The sequence below is a fragment of the Mytilus galloprovincialis genome, chromosome 9 (assembly GCF_965363235.1).
Source record: "Mytilus galloprovincialis chromosome 9, xbMytGall1.hap1.1, whole genome shotgun sequence".
In the NCBI taxonomy this organism is placed as follows: Eukaryota; Metazoa; Mollusca; class Bivalvia; order Mytilida; family Mytilidae; genus Mytilus; species Mytilus galloprovincialis.
The window spans coordinates 94,195,531-94,220,618 of NC_134846.1; the positions used below are offsets into that span (position 1 = coordinate 94,195,531).

Sequence of the window (25,088 nt, forward strand, 5' to 3'; positions counted from 1 at the left end):
TGTTATGTGACGATTATATGCTGTACTGATTGTGTGAAGGTTGTAATGAGGTACCTTTTATTACATAATTTTTATGTGGTAAATATCATGATATCCATATGTTTATTCTGGGATGTTGGTCTTTGAAGATATAAAATTAGTCTTCTATTTGACAGGACGTCTTGAGTTTATACTGGGAGGTTGGTGTATGAACGATGAGGCATCAACACATTACAATGCCATTATAGACCAGCATACTCTTGGATTGAGGTTTTTGGGAGAAAATTTTGCCGAATGTGGCCGACCACGTACAGCATGGCAAGTGGATCCATTTGGACATTCCAGAGAACAAGCCTCATTGTTTGCGCAGGTAAAATATTTTTATCCATTCCCAACTTCAAGTCTGTAGATACTTTTAAACACATATAGTATGAATAGCAAGATATATTTTTGACAGTGCAGTAATGCATTCTCTTAAAAGCCTCTTGTTATTGATTAACACTCAAAATGTTTTCCCCTCTGAAAATGAAAGGTCAGTTAAAGCCAGGAATTTTTTTTTCTTATTATTTTTTGTAAAAATCAGAAAACTTGGCTCACCAACAAATTAAAGAACTGTGCCATATATATATGATGCAGCTCCTGCATGAGAACAAATGATTACTTCACTCAGATTGAATCAATGTTGGACATAGATACTAGCTCCATTTTGACATGATTTTCTTAATATCTACATTTAATTTTCAGCTAGGATATGATTCTCTATTTTTTGGAAGATTGGATTACCAGGATAAAAACAAAAGATTGAATGAATCCAACATGGAATTTGTTTGGAAGGGAAGCCCTAATAGTTTAGGTATTTTTGTTTCTAAACAATTATTATGATATTTATCTTATTGTAGAATTGGAGAATAAGATAAGATGATTTTCATTATTAGAACATTTAGTATTAGACTAATTAAGATCAGTTAAGATTAAAAAAAGTCTTGAAAATGAAGTGCAAAAACCCTTGTTAAAGGAAATTAAACGCTTTTAATATCAGGTGTTTTGGTAAAAATATAATGGCTTATTTTGAATACCTGAATTTGTGTATTACTGTATACTTTATAATAGGAATAACAAGTGGGAAGATTGCTGATGAAACAACTATCACTCAAGACTTAATGCTTCAAATGTGAATAATTACAGCTAACAGTACCATTTTATTTATAAAATTCCTTGGACTAAACTGAAGATTTTATTCCTTTGTGTTTCTTGTCAATAGTTTCAATCCAGATGGTTTTTGTAAATTTAAAAAATCATTGGAGGAAATGCCTTACTATACATGATTAGTATAGTGGCCTATATATACATCTGAGGAAATGCCTCTCTATACATGATTAGTATAGTGGCCTATATATACATCTGAGGAAATGCCTCACTATACATGATTAGTATAGTGGCCTATATATACATCTGAGGAAATGCCTCACTATACATGATTAGTATAGTGGCCTATATATACATCTGACAAAACTACATCATAGTTCAACTCTCCAAACTTTGAGACAATTTGTTTGACAAGAATATTAAGAGATTTTGGTATTTTGCAGGTGATGTTGCTAACCTGTTTACTGGTATAAATTATAATCTGTATCAGCCGCCTCCTGGGTTTAGTTGGGACATAGGAAGTGGAGATGACCCAATTATGGTCAGTGAATTTGATGTAGTTTTGTTAGCTTGTAAGGTCATGGTAGAAATATTCCTTGATTCTCTTTCCTTTTACAACCTTAAGGATGTACTTAGGTGAGGTTAAGAAAAAATTAAGAAATTAAGAAATTAAAAAGGATACTATAAGCTGGTAAAGCATCAATTAAGGATAAAGATAAGCTAAAAATATTGATAGGTCATGGACGTCCTTTTCGAGATATTTGAGATTTAAAATATGGCGGGAAAAGGCTGACTCGGACTTTTACCTTATATTTGCATTGGTATTATTTGGGCCTCAAAACAAAAGAAAAAAAAATTAAGAATCTTCTAAAATTTTGGTAAATGACCTTTCATGAGCTATTTAGTCTTATATGAAAAAATAAATGGGTGTTATGGGGCAAAATATTTTTACATTGTATTGTATGGAAAAACACCAAGGAGTCCGAACATTTGACACAAATTTCAAAACCTCACCTAAGTACATCCTTAACCCACATTCTTTTGGTATTTTAAAAGAAAACTCGTTATCAATATGAATGGATTTATATTCCAGAATCTGCCCTCACAAATTTTACTTTTGAGTAATTGGATAGGAAAGAAGAATATTTTTATATTATGGCTAACCAGTGCATTGAGAGTCTGAAATATATTACCACTGCTTATCTCACTAAATATAAGACCTACTGAATGCTTCCCACACTTATAGCACTCTCTAACAAGCAATCCTTTCACAATATTTGGAGTTGGTAGGACGTTACGAAATCTTTCTTGAATGTAGTTATAATTTTATTTTAGTAGTTTATTACATTTGTTAGCTAAAAGACTTAAATTGGTTTGCTTTTTTTTTTGTAATAGTCCAAGACAAAGATTAAATTTTGTTTTCATTGGTGGTTATAAGTGAGTGAAATCAGCTTTTTAGAAAAAAAGATAATTATGAAAAATTGACCTTATGTCACATTGTTGCTTCTAAATCCAAATAGAAGTTTTATTTTTATTCTTAAAGGACAAGTTTTCAAGGAAATACTTAATTTTGACTAAACAAATTTGAATAACCTTTTTACTTTTTCATGGAACTACTTCAAATTTTAACTTGATTTAACAAATCCATTTTAGTTTGATAATTATTTTACAGAAATATAGTTTTTATAGCAGAAACACAGATCACTCAGAGCATTTAACATTTCACCAGTCTGTTTGCTTACCTATGTATCATCCTTTAACGTCATAGTAAGTCTGAAAGTACTGAAGTTGAGGGAGCTACCATTTTTAGAAAAGGCAGGACCGAATAGAGTGAATTATAAATAAGCAGGACAGAGATTACAAAATAAAAATGTAGAACTTAATTTTTCATCCTAGTACCCCATAAAATTAAATGATAGCTCCCTTACACAACCTGAATAATACCATCAATCCAGTGCACCTTTTATATTGTAAGTGTTATTATTGTGATATTTTATAAGTTATAGAGCTTACTTGATTGCATTGGTTGGGTAACCTTTCCTCAGATAGACTTTATAATACACAGGTGAGAGAGCTAATCTGTTTACTGGTGTGCTGTTTAATGGGTATGGCCCCCCAGGAGGATTTAATTGGAATGAGGGGAGTGGTGATGATCCAATGATGGTGTGTTTCTTTACTTATACCAGTTGATGAATATTTTAATTTATTTTGGTATAACAGACCTAATCACTATTTAGAAATATGCTCATCTTGACCTCATAAACTATTGACATCAAACAACAATCCCTTTTCCATTGTGGAATCATATGTTTTCTATAATGACGTCAAAATTTTACAGGAACCTTTCTGATGTCCAGTAATGGCTGACAAATAGCAATAAGGTGTATGAGTAACTAAGAATGCTATGCTAGAACTATATCATTCATTTGTTCAAATAACCATAAAAATTATACAAAACCATAATTTTGCGTATAATTTTAAAATTTCACACCATAATGAAAATGTGTACTTAGTATAAGGTTGTGCTGACCACAACTTCATTGTAAAATAACTTAATTAACAACAAACTTTAACCTGAGAACTTACTGAATGCGAATTGTCACATTTTTAAGTTAAAAGAACCGTGAAATTGGGGTCAAATCTGTAAACTGGTGTATAATTTTGATAGTTCTTATATCTTATGTTGTTAAATCTTGTGTTGTTTTTTCCATGTTCATTTGTTACAATTAGAAAACAAAGATTTCCCGAAGGTGATATATATTTTGAAATATATTTTTCAGGATGACAAAAGATTACATGATTACAATGTTGAGAAGAGAGTTGATGAGTTTCTGAAAGCTGTTCAAGATCAGGTATATTTTCAACATCAAGAATTCTGTCTGTCTGTCATATCATTACTTTTTAAAGTTATATTGTATTCAACAAACATTTATCCCATGGTCCCCAGTTTCAAAATATGCAATGTTTGTTGGATATTATTTTAAATTTAGCTGTCAAAATATTGAGATACAATATTACTCTAACATTTCTGTTCTCATGTTATCATGTTTTATCCCCTACCTTAAGGCATTATGTTTTTCAGTCTATGCATCCATTTGTTCATCTCTCTGTTTGTACTTTAGTTCATCTGTCCTGCTTCAGGTTAAAGTTTTTGGTCAAGGTAGTTTAAGATGAAATTAAAATTCAATAAACTTGATAATTAGTACACATGTTCCCTATGACATGATCTTTCTAATTTTAATGCCAAATTAGAGTTTTTACCCTAATTTCACTGTCCACTGAACATGGAAAATGATAGTGCGATTGGGGCATCCCTGTACTACGGACACATTCTTGTTTATCTTGAGTTGACAGTTAGATTTAAAACCTGCCATAAGGTAAAGACTAATCTGAGTTGTTTTATATATAAATTAGCTAGTACACAGATTGACCTCTCTAGCCAATCAATGTAAAGTATTTCTTGAACAGTCAGTCCTTATTTTGATCTATTATCAGAAGCATCAGAATTGTATGTGAAAAGTGCACATTACAGATTAATGTTGTTTCAGGCTTCAGCATTACAGATTAATGTTATTTCAGGCTAAGCATTACAGATTAATTTTATTTCAGGCCAAGCATTACAGATTAATTTTGTTTCAGGCCAAGCGTTTACATATTAATTTTATTTCAGGATAAGCATTACATATTAATTTTGTTTCAGGCCAAGCGTTTACATATTAATTTTGTTTCAGGCCAAGCATTACTGATTAATTTTGTTTCAGGTTAAGCATTACATTATATTAATTTTGTTTCAGGCTAAGCATTACATATTAATTTTGTTTCAGGATAAGCATTACATATTAATTTTGTTTCAGGCCAAGCGTTTACATATTAATTTTGTTTCAGGCCAAGCATTACTGATTAATTTTGTTTCAGGTTAAGCATTACATTATATTAATTTTGTTTCAGACTAAGCATTACATATTAATTTTGTTTCAGGATAAGCATTACATATTAATTTTGTTTCAGGCCAAGCGTTTACATATTAATTTTGTTTCAGGCCAAGCATTACTGATTAATTTTGTTTCAGGTTAAGCATTACATTATATTAATTTTGTTTCAGACTAAGCATTACATATTAATTTTGTTTCAGGATAAGCATTACATATTAATTTTGTTTCAGGCCAAGCGTTTACATATTAATTTTGTTTCAGGCCAAGCATTACTGATTAATTTTGTTTCAGGTTAAGCATTACATTATATTAATTTTGTTTCAGACTAAGCATTACATATTAATTTTGTTTCAGGATAAGCATTACATATTAATTTTGTTTCAGGCCAAGCGTTTACATATTAATTTTGTTTCAGACTAAGCATTACATATTAATTTTGTTTCAGGATAAGCATAACAGATTAATTTTGTTTCAGGATAAGCATTACATATTAATTTTGTTTCAGGCCAAGCGTTTACATATTAATTTTGTTTCAGGCCAAGCGTTTACATATTAATTTTGTTTCAGACTAAGCATTACATATTAATTTTATTTCAGGATAAGCATTACATATTAATTTTATTTCAGGATAAGCATTACATATTAATTTTGTTTCAGGCCAAGCGTTTACATATTAATTTTGTTTCAGGCCAAGCATTTACATATTAATTTTGTTTCAGGCCAAGCATTACATATTAATTTTATTTCAGGATAAGCATTACATATTAATTTTATTTCAGGATAAGCATTACATATTAATTTTGTTTCAGGCCAAGCGTTTACATATTAATTTTGTTTCAGGCTAAGCATTACATATTAATTTTGTTTCAGGATAAGCATTACATATTAATTTTGTTTCAGGCCAAGCGTTTACATATTAATTTTGTTTCAGGCCAAGCATTACTGATTAATTTTGTTTCAGGTTAAGCATTACATTATATTAATTTTGTTTCAGACTAAGCATTACATATTAATTTTGTTTCAGGATAAGCATTACATATTAATTTTGTTTCAGGCCAAGCGTTTACATATTAATTTTGTTTCAGGCCAAGCATTACTGATTAATTTTGTTTCAGGTTAAGCATTACATTATATTAATTTTGTTTCAGACTAAGCATTACATATTAATTTTGTTTCAGGATAAGCATTACATATTAATTTTGTTTCAGGCCAAGCGTTTACATATTAATTTTGTTTCAGGCCAAGCATTACTGATTAATTTTGTTTCAGGTTAAGCATTACATTATATTAATTTTGTTTCAGACTAAGCATTACATATTAATTTTGTTTCAGGATAAGCATTAGCATTACATTATATTAATTTTGTTTCAGACTAAGCATTACATATTAATTTTGTTTCAGGATAAGCATTACATATTAATTTTGTTTCAGGCCAAGCGTTTACATATTAATTTTGTTTCAGGCCAAGCATTACTGATTAATTTTGTTTCAGGTTAAGCATTACATTATATTAATTTTGTTTCAGACTAAGCATTACATATTAATTTTGTTTCAGGATAAGCATTACATATTAATTTTGTTTCAGGCCAAGCGTTTACATATTAATTTTGTTTCAGACTAAGCATTACATATTAATTTTGTTTCAGGATAAGCATAACAGATTAATTTTGTTTCAGGATAAGCATTACATATTAATTTTGTTTCAGGATAAGCATTACATATTAATTTTATTTCAGGCCAAGCATTTACATATTAATTTTGTTTCAGGCCAAGCATTACAGATTAATTTTATTTCAGGATAAGCATTACAGATTAATTTTATTTCAGGATAAGCATTACATATTAATTTTGTTTCAGGCCAAGCATTACATATTAATTTTGTTTCAGGTTAAGCATTACATTATATTAATTTTGTTTCAGGCTAAGCATTACATATTAATTTTGTTTCAGGATAAGCATTACATATTAATTTTGTTTCAGGCCAAGCATTACATATTAATTTTGTTTCAGGATAAGCATTACAGATTAATTTTGTTTCAGGATAAGCATTACATTATATTAATTTTGTTTCAGACTAAGCATTACATATTAATTTTGTTTCAGGATAAGCATTACAGATTAATTTTGTTTCAGGATAAGCATTACATATTAATTTTGTTTCAGGCCAAGCATTACAGATTAATTTTGTTTCAGGCCAAGCATTACTGATTAATTTTGTTTCAGGCCAAGCATTACATATTTATTTTGTTTCAGGCCAAGCATTACATATTAATTTTGTTTCAGGCCAAGCATTACATATTAATTTTGTTTCAGGCCAAGCATTACATATTAATTTTGTTTCAGGCCAAGCATTACATATTAATTTTGTTTCAGACTAAGCATTACATTATATTAATTTTGTTTCAGGCCAAGCATTACAGATTAATTTTATTTCAGGATAAGCATTACATATTAATTTTGTTTCAGGCCAAGCGTTTACATATTAATTTTGTTTCAGGATAAGCATTACTGATTAATTTTGTTTCAGGTTAAGCATTACATTATATTAATTTTGTTTCAGACTAAGCATTACATATTAATTTTGTTTCAGGATAAGCATTACATATTAATTTTGTTTCAGGCCAAGCATTACATATTTATTTTGTTTCAGGCCAAGCATTACATATTAATTTTGTTTCAGGCCAAGCATTACATATTAATTTTATTTCAGGCCAAGCATTACATATTAATTTTGTTTCAGGCTAAGCATTACATATTAATTTTGTTTCAGGCCAAGCATTACTGATTAATTTTGTTTCAGGCTAAGCATTACAGATTAATTTTGTTTCAGGCTAAGCATTACAGATTAATTTTGTTTCAGGCCAAGCATTACTGATTAATTTTGTTTCAGGCCAAGCATTACATATTAATTTTGTTTCAGGCCAAGCATTACAGATTAATTTTATTTCAGGATAAGCATTACATATTAATTTTGTTTCAGGCCAAGCGTTTACATATTAATTTTGTTTCAGGCCAAGCATTACTGATTAATTTTGTTTCAGGTTAAGCATTACATTATATTAATTTTGTTTCAGACTAAGCATTACATATTAATTTTGTTTCAGGATAAGCATTACATATTAATTTTGTTTCAGGCCAAGCGTTTACATATTAATTTTGTTTCAGGCCAAGCATTACTGATTAATTTTGTTTCAGGTTAAGCATTACATTATATTAATTTTGTTTCAGACTAAGCATTACATATTAATTTTGTTTCAGGATAAGCATTACATATTAATTTTGTTTCAGGCCAAGCGTTTACATATTAATTTTGTTTCAGGCCAAGCATTACTGATTAATTTTGTTTCAGGTTAAGCATTACATATTAATTTTGTTTCAGGCCAAGCGTTTACATATTAATTTTGTTTCAGACTAAGCATTACTGATTAATTTTGTTTCAGGCCAAGCATTACAGATTAATTTTATTTCAGGATAAGCATTACATATTAATTTTGTTTCAGGCCAAGCGTTTACATATTAATTTTGTTTCAGGCCAAGCATTACTGATTAATTTTGTTTCAGGTTAAGCATTACATTATATTAATTTTGTTTCAGACTAAGCATTACATATTAATTTTGTTTCAGGATAAGCATTACATATTAATTTTGTTTCAGGCCAAGCGTTTACATATTAATTTTGTTTCAGGCCAAGCATTACTGATTAATTTTGTTTCAGGTTAAGCATTACATTATATTAATTTTGTTTCAGACTAAGCATTACATATTAATTTTGTTTCAGGATAAGCATTACATATTAATTTTGTTTCAGGCCAAGCGTTTACATATTAATTTTGTTTCAGGCCAAGCATTACTGATTAATTTTGTTTCAGGTTAAGCATTACATTATATTAATTTTGTTTCAGACTAAGCATTACATATTAATTTTGTTTCAGGATAAGCATTACATATTAATTTTGTTTCAGGCCAAGCGTTTACATATTAATTTTGTTTCAGGCCAAGCATTACTGATTAATTTTGTTTCAGGTTAAGCATTACATATTAATTTTGTTTCAGGCCAAGCGTTTACATATTAATTTTGTTTCAGACTAAGCATTACTGATTAATTTTGTTTCAGGTTAAGCATTACATTATATTAATTTTGTTTCAGACTAAGCATTACATATTAATTTTGTTTCAGGATAAGCATTACATATTAATTTTGTTTCAGGCCAAGCGTTTACATATTAATTTTGTTTCAGGCCAAGCATTACAGATTAATTTTGTTTCAGGTTAAGCATTACATTATATTAATTTTGTTTCAGACTAAGCATTACATATTAATTTTGTTTCAGGATAAGCATTACATATTAATTTTGTTTCAGGCCAAGCGTTTACATATTAATTTTGTTTCAGGATAAGCATTACATATTAATTTTGTTTCAGGCCAAGCATTTACATATTAATTTTGTTTCAGGCCAAGCATTACATATTAATTTTGTTTCAGGATAAGCATTACAGATTAATTTTGTTTCAATATAAGCATTACAGATTAATTTTGTTTCAGGATAAGCATTACATATTAATTTTGTTTCAGGATAAGCATTACAGATTAATTTTGTTTCAGGATAAGCATTACAGATTAATTTTGTTTCAGGCTAAGCATTACAGATTAATGTTATTTCAGGCTAAGCATTACAGATTAATTTTATTTCAGGCCAAGCATTACAGATTAATTTTGTTTCAGGCTAAGCATTACATATTAATTTTGTTTCAGACTAAGCATTACATATTAATTTTGTTTCAGGCCAAGCATTACAGATCAAGAGATATAATGATGACTATGGGAAGTGATTTTGAATATCAGAATGCTCATACTTGGTATAAAAACCTGGACAAATTGATACATTATGTAAATGCTAGGGTGAGTCTTATCATGTTTAACAAAACTTTATATATTCATTCTTAAAAAGCTAGGTGAATGTCAGTACAAAAAACATAACAGGGCTGAGTTCTTTTTGACTGTTTTGTATAAGTGTCATAATCACAAATAGATAATGTGTTTCAGTACCATATTCAGACCTTCTAAATAGATTGTAACATTATTTCTTAATTTTAAATGTTAGACATATTTCTTTCATACCAAATAAGCAGTCAGTTATTTTTTATGAGCTTTACAAATTTTATAAAAAGTAATATGATATTTAAGTGGCTCGCGGGTCTAAATCATTTTTTTTTTTATCTAATATAAGATTTCACTATATTTTTCTATAAATGAAATTTATCTAATACTTAATAGAAAGATGAAATAAAAAATGGGGTCACCGTTCATTTATGCTCACAATCTGCCTTCGAAAGAAGCATACATTTTTGTTAATGTCCCTTTTTCCTGTTGATCTAATAGGAGAAATAGCGGTAATATCGAAATAAAAAAAGAACTAAATTACAGAAATCGCTTAAATTTTACAATTATTGAGTTTTTGTACAGCTTATTCGAAAACAACAATGAAAAATATAGGTCACTGATGAGTTAATAAAGATATTTCAATTTTCATGCCCAAAAATGGCATTTTTGCACCAAAGGGAGATAATTTGGAGTGTTTTCAATGATAACTACATTTTAAAAGTCACCTGGGGCCAACACCAATTGATTTTTTGGAATGATTTTTGTACCATATGATAAAGTAACAACTACTAAAGGTAATTATAAAAATTTGTAATGAAAAATAAATGTTTATTTTTTTTCTGAAAATCTTATACCCGCGAGCCTCCTTAAGCAGATTCCACACATTAGTGTAAACAGAGATGATTGTAATAAGAAATCAGATAAAAACAAACGATTAGGAGTGTTGAAGAGATTGTGATTAAAAGGGGAAATCCCAGGGAATAAGGTGAAAGCAAAGACCACAGAGACAAACATGCATAAAAATTAACAAACAACACTTTATTTCATTCAAGAAATATGCTTTAAAACCTGTGTTCAAGTTATTTATGATCGAATGAAAATAAAGAAATATATATATAGGTTTTCATAAGAATAGCACTAAAAGTGTAAAAAGATACACTAAAAAATTTAATCTTTATATACTGTGGTTACATTTATTTTTGTGGGATCAAATTTTAAGTTGATTGAGAAAATCTTGCATATTCGTGGATACATGTATTTAAATTTGTGGTTTTGGCAAAGTCTGCATACATTTCTTCAGAAAATTTGTATTTCATTGAGCATTTAATTCATTGCTCCCATGTAACAATAAAATCCATGAAAATTGGTATACAACGTATATTAATCAATCCACAGTATATAAATTGCATAATTTGAAATTCATTTTATCATCTTGATTTTTTCTGGCTATATAACAACAATCAGTTAAAATGAGAATTGAGAAAGTTTAAATCTAATGTTATTTCTTCAGCAACAAAATGGTAGTGGAGTAAATCTGTTGTATTCTACTCCATCCTGTTATACATTTCAACAAAACCATTTGAACCAAATCTGGAATGGAAAAGATGATGATTTCTTCCCCTATGCTAGCAGTGCTCACACTTTCTGGACTGGTTACTTCACAAGCCGACCAGCTCTGAAAGGATATGTACGCCAGTCCAACAACTATTTACAGGTAACTAAAAAGTGACTTCATCCTCAATTGTGGATTCATTTATTTTCATATATTGAGAAAAACTTGTATTTTCATGGATATTTGATTTTGTTGTTTTGCCTATCTCTACAAAGCCCATGCAAAATTTGGGAAAACATAAAAATGACAAATTTTACTACTTTTTTCAAATTTTTGCTTATTATCTTAAAAAAACTGTAGTAGATAGAGAGAAACTTTAAATAGCAAAAATGATAAGACAAGTTACAATAATTTTATGCCTGAAATAGCCAGTTGACTCCTTATTAGATTTACTGCCCTTTGATGCTGATTTGTACAATTGTTTTTGCCTTTTTGTCTTGTGAAAGTGATAGCTGATGTGCTATTTTTCATGCCTAGATGTTGAATACTGTATTGGGTGTTTAAATTGCATGTAAGTGATAGCTGACCTTGATGTTGAATATTGTATTTTCTACAGGTTTGTAAACAGTTAGATACCATTGGTAATTTTAAAACAGGATGGATGACATCTAGCGGAGTAGAAGTTCTCAGTAAGTACACAGAGGAACTGTTATAGAATCATGTTATATATTATAATGTATTGATGAAGTTTCTTTCTCAGTATCTTCAACTTTCTTAATGTCACATGATGTAGAGTATGTTTTTCAATCAGCAATGTTTTTAAAACACTTTCTCTTATCTATACCCTAATCTTTTCTGGATTTTGGTTCATACAAATTGCCAAATTTAGCATACAAACTTTTCATTTGATGTGGAAAGAAGAGTCTCATGAAACAAGATGTTATATTTTCCAATGTGGTTGATACCATACAAAGGAAGTTGTTCCATTTAAAACAATTCTCTTTTTTCCACCAGAAAATATATTGAGGTTATCTCCCATTTTGATACTTTAAAGTATGAATACAGCACAGTTTATTAATTGTCTCATTCCCATAGGTTGTGCCCCTAAAAATAATATATTGAGAGGCAGTTGGTGTCATATTTTCTCTTATCAATGGAATAAATATGTGTGACAAGCAGAATATATTTCCTTTTCAGAGGAAGCTATGGGAGTAGCACAGCACCATGATGCAGTATCGTAAGTTATTATTTCAATTAATTCAATGAACCGTATTTTGAAAATTACTTTCAAAAACATGAAACAACAAATACAATAAAAACATTTATTAGGCTAATGAAATGAATTCACACAACACAATAGTTCAATACTATTCAATAAACAAATTTAAGAATGACCAATATAGAAATTCAAAAATTGTTAATACATAAGAATTAACCCTAAACCAGTAGAGAAAATATTGAAATACCCAAAAGTAAAAAAGGGCACGGGTGGGCGGGTTAAAAATTTTTCTCAAAACTACCAAAATGTGTTGATCGACGCTTCAACTCAAATTTCAAAAATAATATATAATAAGAACTAAGTGTTTACTGTGTGAAAGCAAATCTTTGAGTGATGTAAAAAGGTATGTAATTTAACAGGTAAACGAAAGTGAGTAGAATTCAACTAACAAATTAATAAAAAAAAGTTATGACAAATTCAGTATGACGAAAAGAATATAGCATTTAAATAAATAAATTCCTTAGGAACAGAAAAATAATAACTCTAGCAAAAATATAAATTTCTTTCTCAGTAATTAATCATTTTTATCGAAATAAAAATTTCCAAATGATTTCTTTAGGTTCACTGATTGTGATTGGTTGATCCCGTTCTAGAAAAATGAATATCTAGCTAATGTAAGATAGTATCTTCATTTAAGTCTTCAAGTAAATTCTTAAGTTATAATGTAGAATGTAATGTACTTTTGTACAATTACTTGCAACCTATTTTATTTATATAATGACTTACATTGTACTTTTAGTAAGGTCTGAGCAACTGTGGATCATAAAGTCATGAGAAAATGATTTTATGTCATTGAATTTGAAGTAGAAATAAAATTTCAGATTCTCTAACTTTTGTGCTATTTTCACATTTCTTGATAGGTGTGAGAAAAATAGTTCTCCTCAGAAGTGAAAAATCTGTTCTTATCAAAAGATTGGTCAAAATTTGATTGTGACCTTAACTTTTCTTGGTTTCTTCTGAATTTTCCTAATGTGATGTCATGAAATAAGGCGACCATGTCTGATGACGTCACATAAAAAGTAAACAACTCTTCAAAAAGAAAGGATCAAAGATTTCATCACTTTAACAGCAATCTAATTAAAATTAAATCATTTAATTGCTCCCGTTCTGATATGTCGTGCATCAGAACGGGAGCAATTAAAAGTTTAATTTTAATTAGATTGCTTTGACACATGTTTTATGATATTTCTCCACCCTCAACAGTTCAATTTTAAACAGCTTCATACTATAATCTTTAGCCTGATTCAAACTCAAACATTGTATTTATAAATAATTATTTTTAGTGGGACAGAAAAACAACATGTTGCTAACGATTACGCAGAAAGACTGGCTAATGGATATAAAAGTTGTGAGGTAAGTGGAGAAAATATCAAGTGGCATATTTATGGCTAAACTTTATTCAAGGACACGAAAGCTTCACATAGAGCATCACAAATGTTGTAAAACAAGTATCACATCAGTTCTAGTAGATTAGTTAGTTGTTAGGTAGGTGAAGCTAGGGGATACTTATCATACTAGCATAGACAATGTAATGCTAGAAAATTCACTAAGAGATAATGCAATTTTTTTATGCCTGTCAAAATTTGACGGGACGTATTATGGTATACAAACGTCTGGCATCCGTCTGTCTGTCCGTCAATTTTATAATGCCAGTCAAAATTTTGAAGAGATGTATTATGGTATTCAAATGTCCTGCGTCCATCTGTCTGTCTGTGTCTATCCGTCTGTCTGTCCAGCATGAACATGTTGCCACGTAACTTGTGAACAACTTATCCATATTTCATGACACTTAACATAGTTGTTTCTTATGATGGTCAAACAATCTGTATACTTTTGGTGAAAATAAGATTAAAACTTTTTGAGTTTCAGGACTATGTCACTAAAACAGGGGGGTTCACATGTTGCGCTGTATTTCAAAAAACGATTTATGATGATTGCTTAAAACTTTACACACTTCTTAATTATATTAATCTAAAGATCTGTATACTTTTTGGTGATGATTCAAAATTTGATTGAAACAATGTTGCTTGGTTGTGGCGAAACAATTTTCACACACAAAAATATTCACAGTATCATTGGAGAAAACAGATTAAAATGTATATGCACTGGATCTAACAGCTCAGCGGTTATCGGTTTTATTTTTATGCCCCACCTACGATAGTAGAGGGACATTATGTTTTCTGGTCTGTGCGTCCGTTCGTTCGTCCGTTCGTTCGTCCGTCTGTCCCGCTTCAGGTTAAAGTTTTTGGTCGAGGTAGTTTTTGATGAAGTTGAAGTCCAATCGACTTCAAACTTGGTACACATGTTCCCTATGATATGATCTTTCTAATTTTAATGCCAAATTAGAGATTTTACCCCAATTTCACGGTCCACTGAAAATAGAAAATGATAGTGCGAGTGGGGCATTCGTGTACTGAGGACACATTCTTGTTACATTAAAAATGATTTTGTTAACAGCAGAAAGTGCAATTTGTTGTTGAATAAAAAAAAAAAAAAAAAAAATGATTTTGGAACTAATAGATATGATGAAAAATCCGAGAGAGTTTTGTTAACTGGCCTACCTCTAATATAAAAATGAAAATCCATCGTTAAATGTATTGTTCAGAAATAATAAGATGCATGTCCACAATACTATATATATAGAAAATCATGCTGCCATATATAAAGTTGCTGAAAAGTCATCAGTAGGTAATAAGTAAATGTTTCACTTGTTTAAATTGCCGTTCTATCGTTACAGCAACAGCATCACCTCTGATATCCACAAAATGTTATAAAATCATCAAAAAATCAATATAAATCCAAAGAAAAAGTAATTATATCCAGGATAAAAACAAGCCATTGTGAACTGTCTCAATATCAATAAATACAATTTAGGTCCTCCACCATGATAGATCTGTGATTAACTTGCTCGGATACTAACAATTAATAATTATATTTTTGTAACTATTTTCTATTCTCAAAACTACATCTAAACATTTACTCTACAAATCTACAACTCTCTCAGTTTATGGCTACACGTGCTGTTCTTATCTATATTCATGCATATTCATTAGCTATGCCGGTAAGCGTGTCAAAATTTTATCATACACGATAATGACCAGCCAGTACACACTGTTCTTAGATATATTAAGACAACGGGTGTATCATGCGCACATGGAGCAGCTGTTTATTAAAAAGAGGAAATAAAAAAAATAAATTAATGGTTTGCTTGAATAAGATAAGATAAGAGATAAGATAAAATAAGAATTTTATTAATCTAATCAAGAACCCATAAAGGGCATCATTTTACAACACAATTTGATTGGAAAAAGCAAAACAGAAAACTAATGTCATACTATAACGTTATGGACAGGATCAGAGCCTAACACAACATGTGAATAGATATAGAAAGATGTGGTATGAGTGCCAATGAGACAACTCTCCATCCAAATAACAATTTATAAAAGTTAACCATTATAGGTCAATGTATGGCCTTCAACACGGAGCCTTGGCTCACACCGAACAAAAAGCTTTAAAGGGCCCCAAAATTACTAGTGTAAAATCATTAAAATGGGAAAACCAACGGTCTTGAAGTTTAGAAAAGTTGATGGACAAGAATAATGGATGCTATAATAATGATAGAAAAGTTGATGGACAAGAATAATGGATGCTATAATAATGATAGAAAAGTTGATGGACAAGAATAATGGATGCTATAATAATGATAGAAAAGTTGATGGACAAGAATAATGGATGCTATAATAATGATAGAAAAGTTGATGGACAAGAATAATGGATGCTATAATAATGATAGAAAAGTTGATGGACAAGAATAATGGATGCTATAATAATGATAGAAAAGTTGATGGACAAGAATAATGGATGCTATAATAATGATAGAAAAGTTGATGGACAAGAATAATGGATGCTATAATAATGATAGAAAAGTTGATGGACAAGAATAATGGATGCTATAATAATGATAGAAAAGTTGATGGACAAGAATAATGGATGCTATAATAATGATAATACTGTTAACCACCTTATTTTCGCGGATACTTAATTTCGCGTTTTACCCTTTTTAGACCACTCACGGCTATTTAATTTTTGCGATATTCTGAAGTTTAATAAGGAAAGATCCATCTATAACATATTCGCGGAGATCAATATTGGCGTTATTTTTCTATCGCGAAAGTCGCGAAAATTAATCGCTCCCGAAAAATAAGTTGGTTTAAAGTAATCCATTTTCTTCATAGAGATTAAAAACAATCATTGGCAATGCTTCTCAAAAATACCATCATCCTAATACACGTACATGTATATATGCAAATTTTTTTTTTAGAATGTGACTAATATGGCCCTTAAGAGATTGTTACCACGATTTCAGCAGGAGCCTCCAAATCTTCAGTTCTGTACCCTGACTAATATTAGTAAATGTGAAATTACAGAAAAATATGACAAGGTCAGTTTTCTATTAATTTTACTCAAGATTTATGTTTTACCATATATGACTAAGTGGGTTTAATGTGTTAGTCTTACCTAGCTGGATATGTTTACTTTGAGGTTTATTTTGAACAGTGGTTAGTAAACATTCATCTGAAAATTAGTGACTAGCTGAAACTTTTAACCTATTAGTTTGAAATTTATCAAGGTCATACATTACATACTGAACTGGGTTTTGTTAGATTAAGGGTTTTTTCTTTTTACAAGATATTTACATGTAACCAAAAGATAAAATAGCAAAATACAGCAAACTCAAAGGAAAATTAAAAAATGAAAAGCTGAAATCAATTGTTATACATCTGAAGTCATCTTTCATTACAGGTTGTATTAGAAGTGTACAACCCATTAGGTGTAGATTCAGATACCTGGGTCAGGTTACCTGTTAATGGAACAGTCTTTGATGTGTTTAGCTTCACAGGTGATGCAATACCTTACCAGGTAAAATATTATGTGTGAGCAATGCTTACAGGTGAACGATGCAGTCTTTTATTTAAGAATATGTCCTGATTGTTGAGTAATAAAAGCAATTAAGATTGTTTTAAACAGACTTTGACCTTTCTGAGGGTATAAACCAACATTGTGATGCAGGCATGTCAAATGTATTATCAGACTTAACTCTTGAGATTTCTGAGGGTTAAAACCAACATTGTAATGTTGGCATGTCAAGGGGAAATAACTCAAACTAAATTCAATTTGATTGAAACAAAAATAAAAGTTCAAAAAACTATGTGTATGATATTTACTGTGAAGTGACATTTATGAACGAATTCATGTTAAGTCTATGCACATTATTAATTGGAGTTGTATTTAGTGATGAAATTAAATTGTAAAAAGTACTCATAAATACAATTTATAATTATGAATTACTTCCCTTTTGTCTCATAATTTGACTGCTTAAATACAGAATTCATACATTTTTTTTTATCCTCCAAACTGAAAGTGTAAGATAACCTTTTTGATAATGTTTATACCAACACTAAGTAATTATTGCAAAATTCTAATATTTTATGAGATTTCTATGTCTTTCAAAATCTAATCCTTATTGTTTATCTGATCAACAAGTGACATTTTAGAATACAAACATGATAAATTTAGCCTGTTTTCAAAGTCTCCTCACACTTCTATTTTCGAATTTTGAAAATTTTGGATACAATGCTACAATCACTAAGAGTACAATTAATTTTGTTACAATCACTAAGAGTAACCTAGTATATAGATTTCAGTATCTTGTAATGTTTAGAACATTATTACAGAGGTACAGCTGCAATAACAGTTGACAAGTTGTAGAATATGCATTATGGATGTGACATTTCATGTAGTAGGCCAATATGCACTGTCCTTGAGATGAGCTGTAATTTTTTTGAAATAAACAGGATTGAAATGTTTATCTAGGATATGCAGAGCTTAGACACCTTATTTTCTGTTATCATTACTTACATACCGGCCAACTTTCACGATGTAGGTGTGAACTACACAATTTGATCCCTTTAACTAAACAAAAGATCCTACAGATTTTTACTTTTAATTGTAGGTAATTCCTGTGACAAGTGAAACAAAAAAGATACCAGAGAGAAAAGGCACCTATGCTCAGAATGAATTAGTTTTCCAGCTTACTGGTATCTCGCCTTTAGGCTTACAGACAGTGTGGATTCAGAAGGGCAAAGGTAAGGAGTTACCTCACCTTTAGGCTTAAAGACAGTGTGGATTCAGAAGGGCAAAGGTAAGGAGTTATCTCACCTTTAGGCTTACAGACAGTGTTGATTCAGAAGGGCAAAGGTAAGGAGTTACCTCACCTTTAGGCTTACAGACAGTGTGGATTCAGAAGGGCAAAGGTAAGGAGTTATCTCACCTTTAGGCTTACAGACAGTGTTGATTCAGAAGGGCAAAGGTAAGGAGTAATCTCCCTTAAGGCTCACTGACAGTGTTGATTCAGAAGGGCAAAGGTAAGGAGTTACCTCACCTTTAGGCTTACAGACAGTGTGGATTCGGAAGGGCAAAGGTAAGGAGTTATCTCATCTTTAGGCTTACAGACAGTGTTGATTCAGAAGGGCAAAGGTAAGGAGTTACCTCACCTTTAGGCTTACAGACAGTGTGGATTCAGAAGGGCAAAGGTAAGGAGTTATCTCACCTTTAGGCTTACAGACAGTGTTGATTCAGAAGGGCAAAGGTAAGGAGTAATCTCCCTTTAGGCTCACAGACAGTGTTGATTCAGAAGGGCAAAGGTAAGGAGTTACCTCACCTTTAGGCTTACAGACAGTGTTGATTCGGAAAGGCAAATGTAAGGAGTTATCTCACCTTTAGGCTCACAGACAGTGTGGATTCAGAAGAGCAAAGGTAAGGAGTTATCTCACCTTTAAGCTTACATACAGTGTTGATTCAGAAGGGCAAAGGTAAGGAGTTATCTCACCTTTAGACTTACAGTGTGGATTCAGAAGGGCAAAGGTAAGGAGTTATCTCACCGTTAGACTTACATACAGTGTTGATTCAGAAGGGCAAAGGAAAGGAGTTATCTCCCTTTGAGGCTCACAGACAGTGTTGATTCAGAAGGGCAAATTAAAGTAAGGAGTAATCTCCCTTTGAGACTCACAGACAGTGTTGATTCAGAAGGGCAAAGGTAAGGAGTGATCTCCCTTTAGACTCACAGACAGTGTTGATTCAGAAGGGCAAAGGTAAGGAGTTATCTCCCTTTAGGGTCACAGACAGTGTTGATTCAGAAGGGCAAAAGAAAGGAATAAATCAGGTAGAACTTTACTAGCAATTGATACATTTTTACTCTTTTTTATCAAATATTAAGGTAGATCATAAGTAAATATTTTTTGAGACAGAATTTTCTTATTTTTAGCCAGAATGAAGATTTTAATATGCTCTTTTCAAAAATATAATAAAAAGGAGGGGTCACCGTGCTATTTTTCAAGCTATGAGTCGTTAAAAATTGCCTACATTTGGTTAGATTGTTCATGGAAAAACACATTTGTGTGCATAAAAAAAAATCTATGAGATAGAATTTTGAAATAAATTGTGAAAAGATAGGTTTTGTAATATGTTTTAAGAAAATAAAAAGAAAAAATGGTGTCACCGAACTTGTTTTCTTGCTACAAGTAAAAAGAAAAAAATTCCCTATCTGTCCAGTATAATTTTTGTACTAAAAGAGTTATCTTCCCTTAAATGGCTCGTTTGAAAAAAATGATTATAAAAGCAAGAAAATTGATATTTGTTTCAATATTTTGGATTATACAATAAATTGCCAAGTTTTCTTTATATTATTAAACAGTATAACCATTAAATTGCAAATCTGTCTTCAAATTTGCAGATTTAGGCAAATAACTAGACCGATTTTTTACTGTGATTGTTTAATGCAAGATGGCGGTATACCATGAATCTACCTTAAACTTTTGCCTATGGAAGCTAAAATGAAAGCTATATATATTGTTGAGTAACTGACTCATGGATGACTTGAGTGTTACATTACATAAAATTGTTAACTGAGTATGTTTATTTATAGGTGACAATAGTTCCTACACACCATTCAAGGCCTTTCCATCAGCAGATTTCACTATGCAGAATAAGGTAAATTGATAAAATATTGCAGTAAGGCGGGAAATAAATGAGGAAAGTTAAAAAACAGACACTTTGATTATTTTTTTCCCCAGACACATTTTCTTATTTATCCCTTGTTTTAGACAACACACTCTAGCTATCTAATTGTAATCATTAGATAATACATAGATATGAGAAGATAATGGTAGATGTAAAAGTAACTCTCCTTCCAAGTCACAATTTGTAAAAGTTAACAATTATTGTTCAAAGTACATCCTTCAACACGGAGCCTTGGCTCACACCAAACAGTAAGCTATAAACAGCCCCAAAAATGACTAAAGTAAAACATTCAAACAGGAAAACCATGGGTCTAATCTATAGGAAAAAAAACTAAGATACTAGAAACACTTATGAACCACATCAACGAACGACACCCATTGAACAACAGGTTCCTGACTTAGAACAGGTTCAAACAATGCAGACATGTGACAGAGGTATCAAGCCTGGAGATTTGCAAATTTTCAGCTGGAGTTTGGGCCTCATAATTGGAGATTTTTTATCGCCCTTTTTATCGATATTTGTAAGATTTTTTTTGGTGTTTAAACTGCATATCTTCCTTTTTTTTGTTAAAAGAACAATGATTCCATACCTTTAAACACCTGCATAACCATTTTTACCTGATAAAATAGATGATAAGGGGTTTCAAATATTTATTCATCATATATAGTTCCAAGATAAAGTGATCAGCCATCATACATAGTTGGCTAAAAGTACCTCTGCTTTAGCTACATTGTCAACTTTCAATTGGTACCACTACTGAACATGTTTGTAACAGAAGGTGTTCAATTGATAAAGTTATGGGCTTTTTGGTGGATAGCTGTCTCCATATTTTTGGCCAAGTAATTATGGCCACCATAGTCAGCTTTGCATGAAGTGTAGTAAGCATGGTCTTGACCCTTGGAACTGGATTTGCACTATTTGCAATCTGTTTTTCAGGCAGAGTTAAATTTGGCTGCTGGGGTATTTGGTGATAACATACAGTTTGCATTTTGACTTTTTTTGTCAAATATAAGACAAACTATAGGTATTCCATCAGCTTGGATAGAAAACAAGCCATACATATCATTTGAGTTGATTTCATTTGTCTTTGAAGTTCAGTATAAACTGTTCCATGTTTCAGCATCAAAAATTTATTAAAGTTGATGTTTATACAACTTTTCCATTGTCAGTATTTCACTTTTAATCATCCAGACGTGTGTATTAAACTAGCTTGTTGATAAATCATCTTCAATTGTTGTATGCCAATGCGGCGTAAAGAAACCAACAATCAATCAATTTATTGTTGTATGTACAGTCTAATCCTTAACACCTTCATTGATTACTCTAGGCTAATTTCCTATTTACCTTTTGACAGAAATTTATTAAACAGGAAATGTTGACTTCTGTTTTTCTTGGACTTTTCCCATGTCAATTTTGAGTTTCTCAAACTTTTTCCCTGTCTGTATCTATTTTGTAAACAGAAATGTTTACTGAAAATTTTTCGATGTTTGATATTTTCAAAAAGCAGATTTCAAATTTTAATAGGAGGGACGGAGGAGGGTCTAAAAAGTGGGAGATTTTAATTCAAGCAGGAAGAATCACATGTATGCAAATGCATACCCTTTATTCGACAAAAATCAGTTAAACCAGTTTTTTTATTCAAACTCTCTTTCATTCATTTCTGAGGTTGTAAGTTCAGCCCTGCACTTGGCAGGTGCATTCGACTCCATTTATAATTGACTTATTAATTATCAATTTTCCTGCCCAGGCTCAAGGTTCTCACTGTTATCTCTCTCAGGGTTCTGCAGCTTGCTCCACCAATATAAACTGACCCTCATAAAATAGCCAAGAGTGGTGAAAGTGGCTTTAAACACCAATCAATCAGTAATTTCTAGGCTCTTAAATACAAACTTATTCTCAATTGAATTATCTTAAGAAATGATGTTTTATTCTGGTTTCAGCAGAATGATGTATTTTACTTTCAGCTTGTATCCCTCACTTTTGATCATATTACCAAACAAGTCAAAGAGATGGAAAATTTACAGATTTCCCTGAAAATACCATTAAATCAAAGATTGATGCATTATTTTGGTTTCTCTGGAAATAACAGCAAGGATGAGTTCCGAGCCTCAGGAGCTTATTGTTTCCGTCCTTATGCAACAGAGCCAAAGACAATGATAGTTCAAAGTTCTTACATTGTACAGGTAAATTATATGGTTCAAAGTGCTTACATTGTACAGGTAAATTTAATGGTTCAAAGTGCTTACATTGTAAAGGTAAATTTAATGGTTCAAAGTGTTACATTGTAAAGGTACATTTAATGGTTCAAAGTGCTTACATTGTACAGGTAAATTTAATGGTTCAAAGTGCTTACATTGTACAGGTAAATTTAATGGTTCAAAGTGCTTACATTGTAAAGGTAAATTTAATGGTTCAAAGTTCTTACATTGTACAGGTAAATTTAATGGTTCAAAGTGCTTACATTGTACAGGTAAATTTAATGGTTCAAAGTGCTTACATTGTGCAGGTAAATTTTATCAGAAGCAAGAACAATGATGATTTTGTACAATAACTAAACAAAGTTTCAGGATACATAGTAACCTACTAAAGACTTTACAGGAAAAATATATATAAACGTTTTATGTCCATGTTGGTTACAATTCTAATTTTTATCGGAAAAAATGTAATGCTTTTAAGTTCAATTGAAACTAGTGTTTGGCCTTCTGTGAAAAAAGGTATGCTGATTGGTGTGATGGTGCCTTTGTTATTCTATTCTTTTTCAACAATATTTTTGCGATTTAGAGGCCCAAGACTGCTCAGAATTTGTGTTTTATTTGAAAGCAGTATTTCCCCTCAATAAATTAAAAAACTGTTTAAAGGTTGATGATTATTTTAGGGTGAATTGGTTCAAGAGGTGCACCAAGTGTTCCCATGGGCCAGCCAGGTATTCAGATTATATAAGGATGCTAACAATGTAGAAGTAGAATGGACTGTAGGACCAATAGACATATCGTAAGTCGTTCTACTCACTATTGGAAATAAAATAAAGTTACATATTTTTCTTATGAAAGATTGTACCATAAGGCAATTATTCATGTCTTTGTTTCATGCAATTTTGTTCCTATCTATGAAATAAATGCCAGACCAATTTTCATATGAAATTGTATATTGTTAAAGGGAGTTATCCAAGGTTGTATATTGAGACAATACTTCATAAAATTTTGCCTCTTAAATGAGAGGTTATAGATATATAATATTTTGAATAATGATATCGTTAAAATGTTTTTGAGTTCATAATTAATAACAGTTTATGGTTATACACATACTAAATGTTTTAAAGATAATTCCAGGATATTTCCAGAAACATAAACAATGTCATGGCAGATGAATCCTGAAAGAAGACATCATTAATTAAAAATATTTACGTTGACAGAATTTCAATGAGAAATAAAGAAATGGGCAGTATTTTACTGTGAAATAATGTCCAGAAGGAGCTGACAAAATCTCATGGACAATGACACTATTTCATAATGAATAATGATATTTTGTCAAACAGACAATATTTCATTGGGACATTATTTTATGTTACATATGCAGTAAACTTTGTATGTTTTGATTTAGAATTTTATTGTTTATCAACAGTGACAAATCAGGAAAAGAGGTTATTTCAAGATATGACACAAGTCTACAAAATGGTGGTGTATTTTATACTGATGCTAATGGTAGGGAAATACAGGAAAGAAAGTAAGTAAATGAAGCCCCCCTCCCAAGTCTACAAAATGGTGGTGTATTTTATACTGATGCTAATGGTAGGGAAATACAGGAAAGAAAGTAAGTAGATTTTTATGTTCAGGAATTGTCTCATTGGAGGATGCTGAAGTTTTAACATGAAAAGCAATACTACTTTATTCCAGGTTAGTTTAGCTCTGACCAACAGGTTGAGCCTGTCCATTCTTTATAAGCATGTCTCAAGCCAGAAGCCTGTTGCCAAATTGTTGTGTTGAGCCTGTCCTTTCTTTAAGAGCATGTCTCAAGCCAGAAGTCTGTTGTCTAATGGTTGTGTTGAGCCTGTCCATTCTTTATGAGCATGTCTCAAGCCAGAAGTCTGTTGTCTAATGGTTGTGTTGAGCCTGTCCATTCTTTATGAGCATGTCTCAAGCCAGAAGTCTGTTGTCTAATGGTTGTGTTGAGCCTGTCCATTCTTTAAGAGCATGTCTCAAGCCAGAAGTCTGTTGTCTAATGGTTGTGTTGAGCCTGTCC

At 30.9% G+C, this 25,088-nt stretch overlaps 1 protein-coding gene across 2 annotated transcripts in view; it reads left to right on the top strand.

The window, feature by feature from the left end:
• Window positions 1-25,088, top strand: part of LOC143046414 (lysosomal alpha-mannosidase-like) — a 64,147-nt gene that overhangs the window by 9,750 nt on the left and 29,309 nt on the right. The window contains exons 4-19 of one of the 2 annotated variants that reach the window (XM_076219573.1): window positions 156-349; window positions 724-832; window positions 1,569-1,666; window positions 3,906-3,977; window positions 9,841-9,957; window positions 11,450-11,653; window positions 12,108-12,180; window positions 12,689-12,728; window positions 14,054-14,123; window positions 17,092-17,211; window positions 17,574-17,690; window positions 18,784-18,916; window positions 20,755-20,819; window positions 22,814-23,032; window positions 23,725-23,840; window positions 24,471-24,572. In XM_076219573.1, the coding sequence (XP_076075688.1) occupies window positions 156-349; window positions 724-832; window positions 1,569-1,666; window positions 3,906-3,977; window positions 9,841-9,957; window positions 11,450-11,653; window positions 12,108-12,180; window positions 12,689-12,728; window positions 14,054-14,123; window positions 17,092-17,211; window positions 17,574-17,690; window positions 18,784-18,916; window positions 20,755-20,819; window positions 22,814-23,032; window positions 23,725-23,840; window positions 24,471-24,572 (1,849 nt within the window). Of the gene's footprint in view, window positions 1-155; window positions 350-723; window positions 833-1,568; window positions 1,667-3,190; window positions 3,289-3,905; window positions 3,978-9,840; window positions 9,958-11,449; window positions 11,654-12,107; window positions 12,181-12,688; window positions 12,729-14,053; window positions 14,124-17,091; window positions 17,212-17,573; window positions 17,691-18,783; window positions 18,917-20,754; window positions 20,820-22,813; window positions 23,033-23,724; window positions 23,841-24,470; window positions 24,573-25,088 lie in introns of both variants that reach the window. The other variant, XM_076219571.1, reaches the window with a different exon arrangement.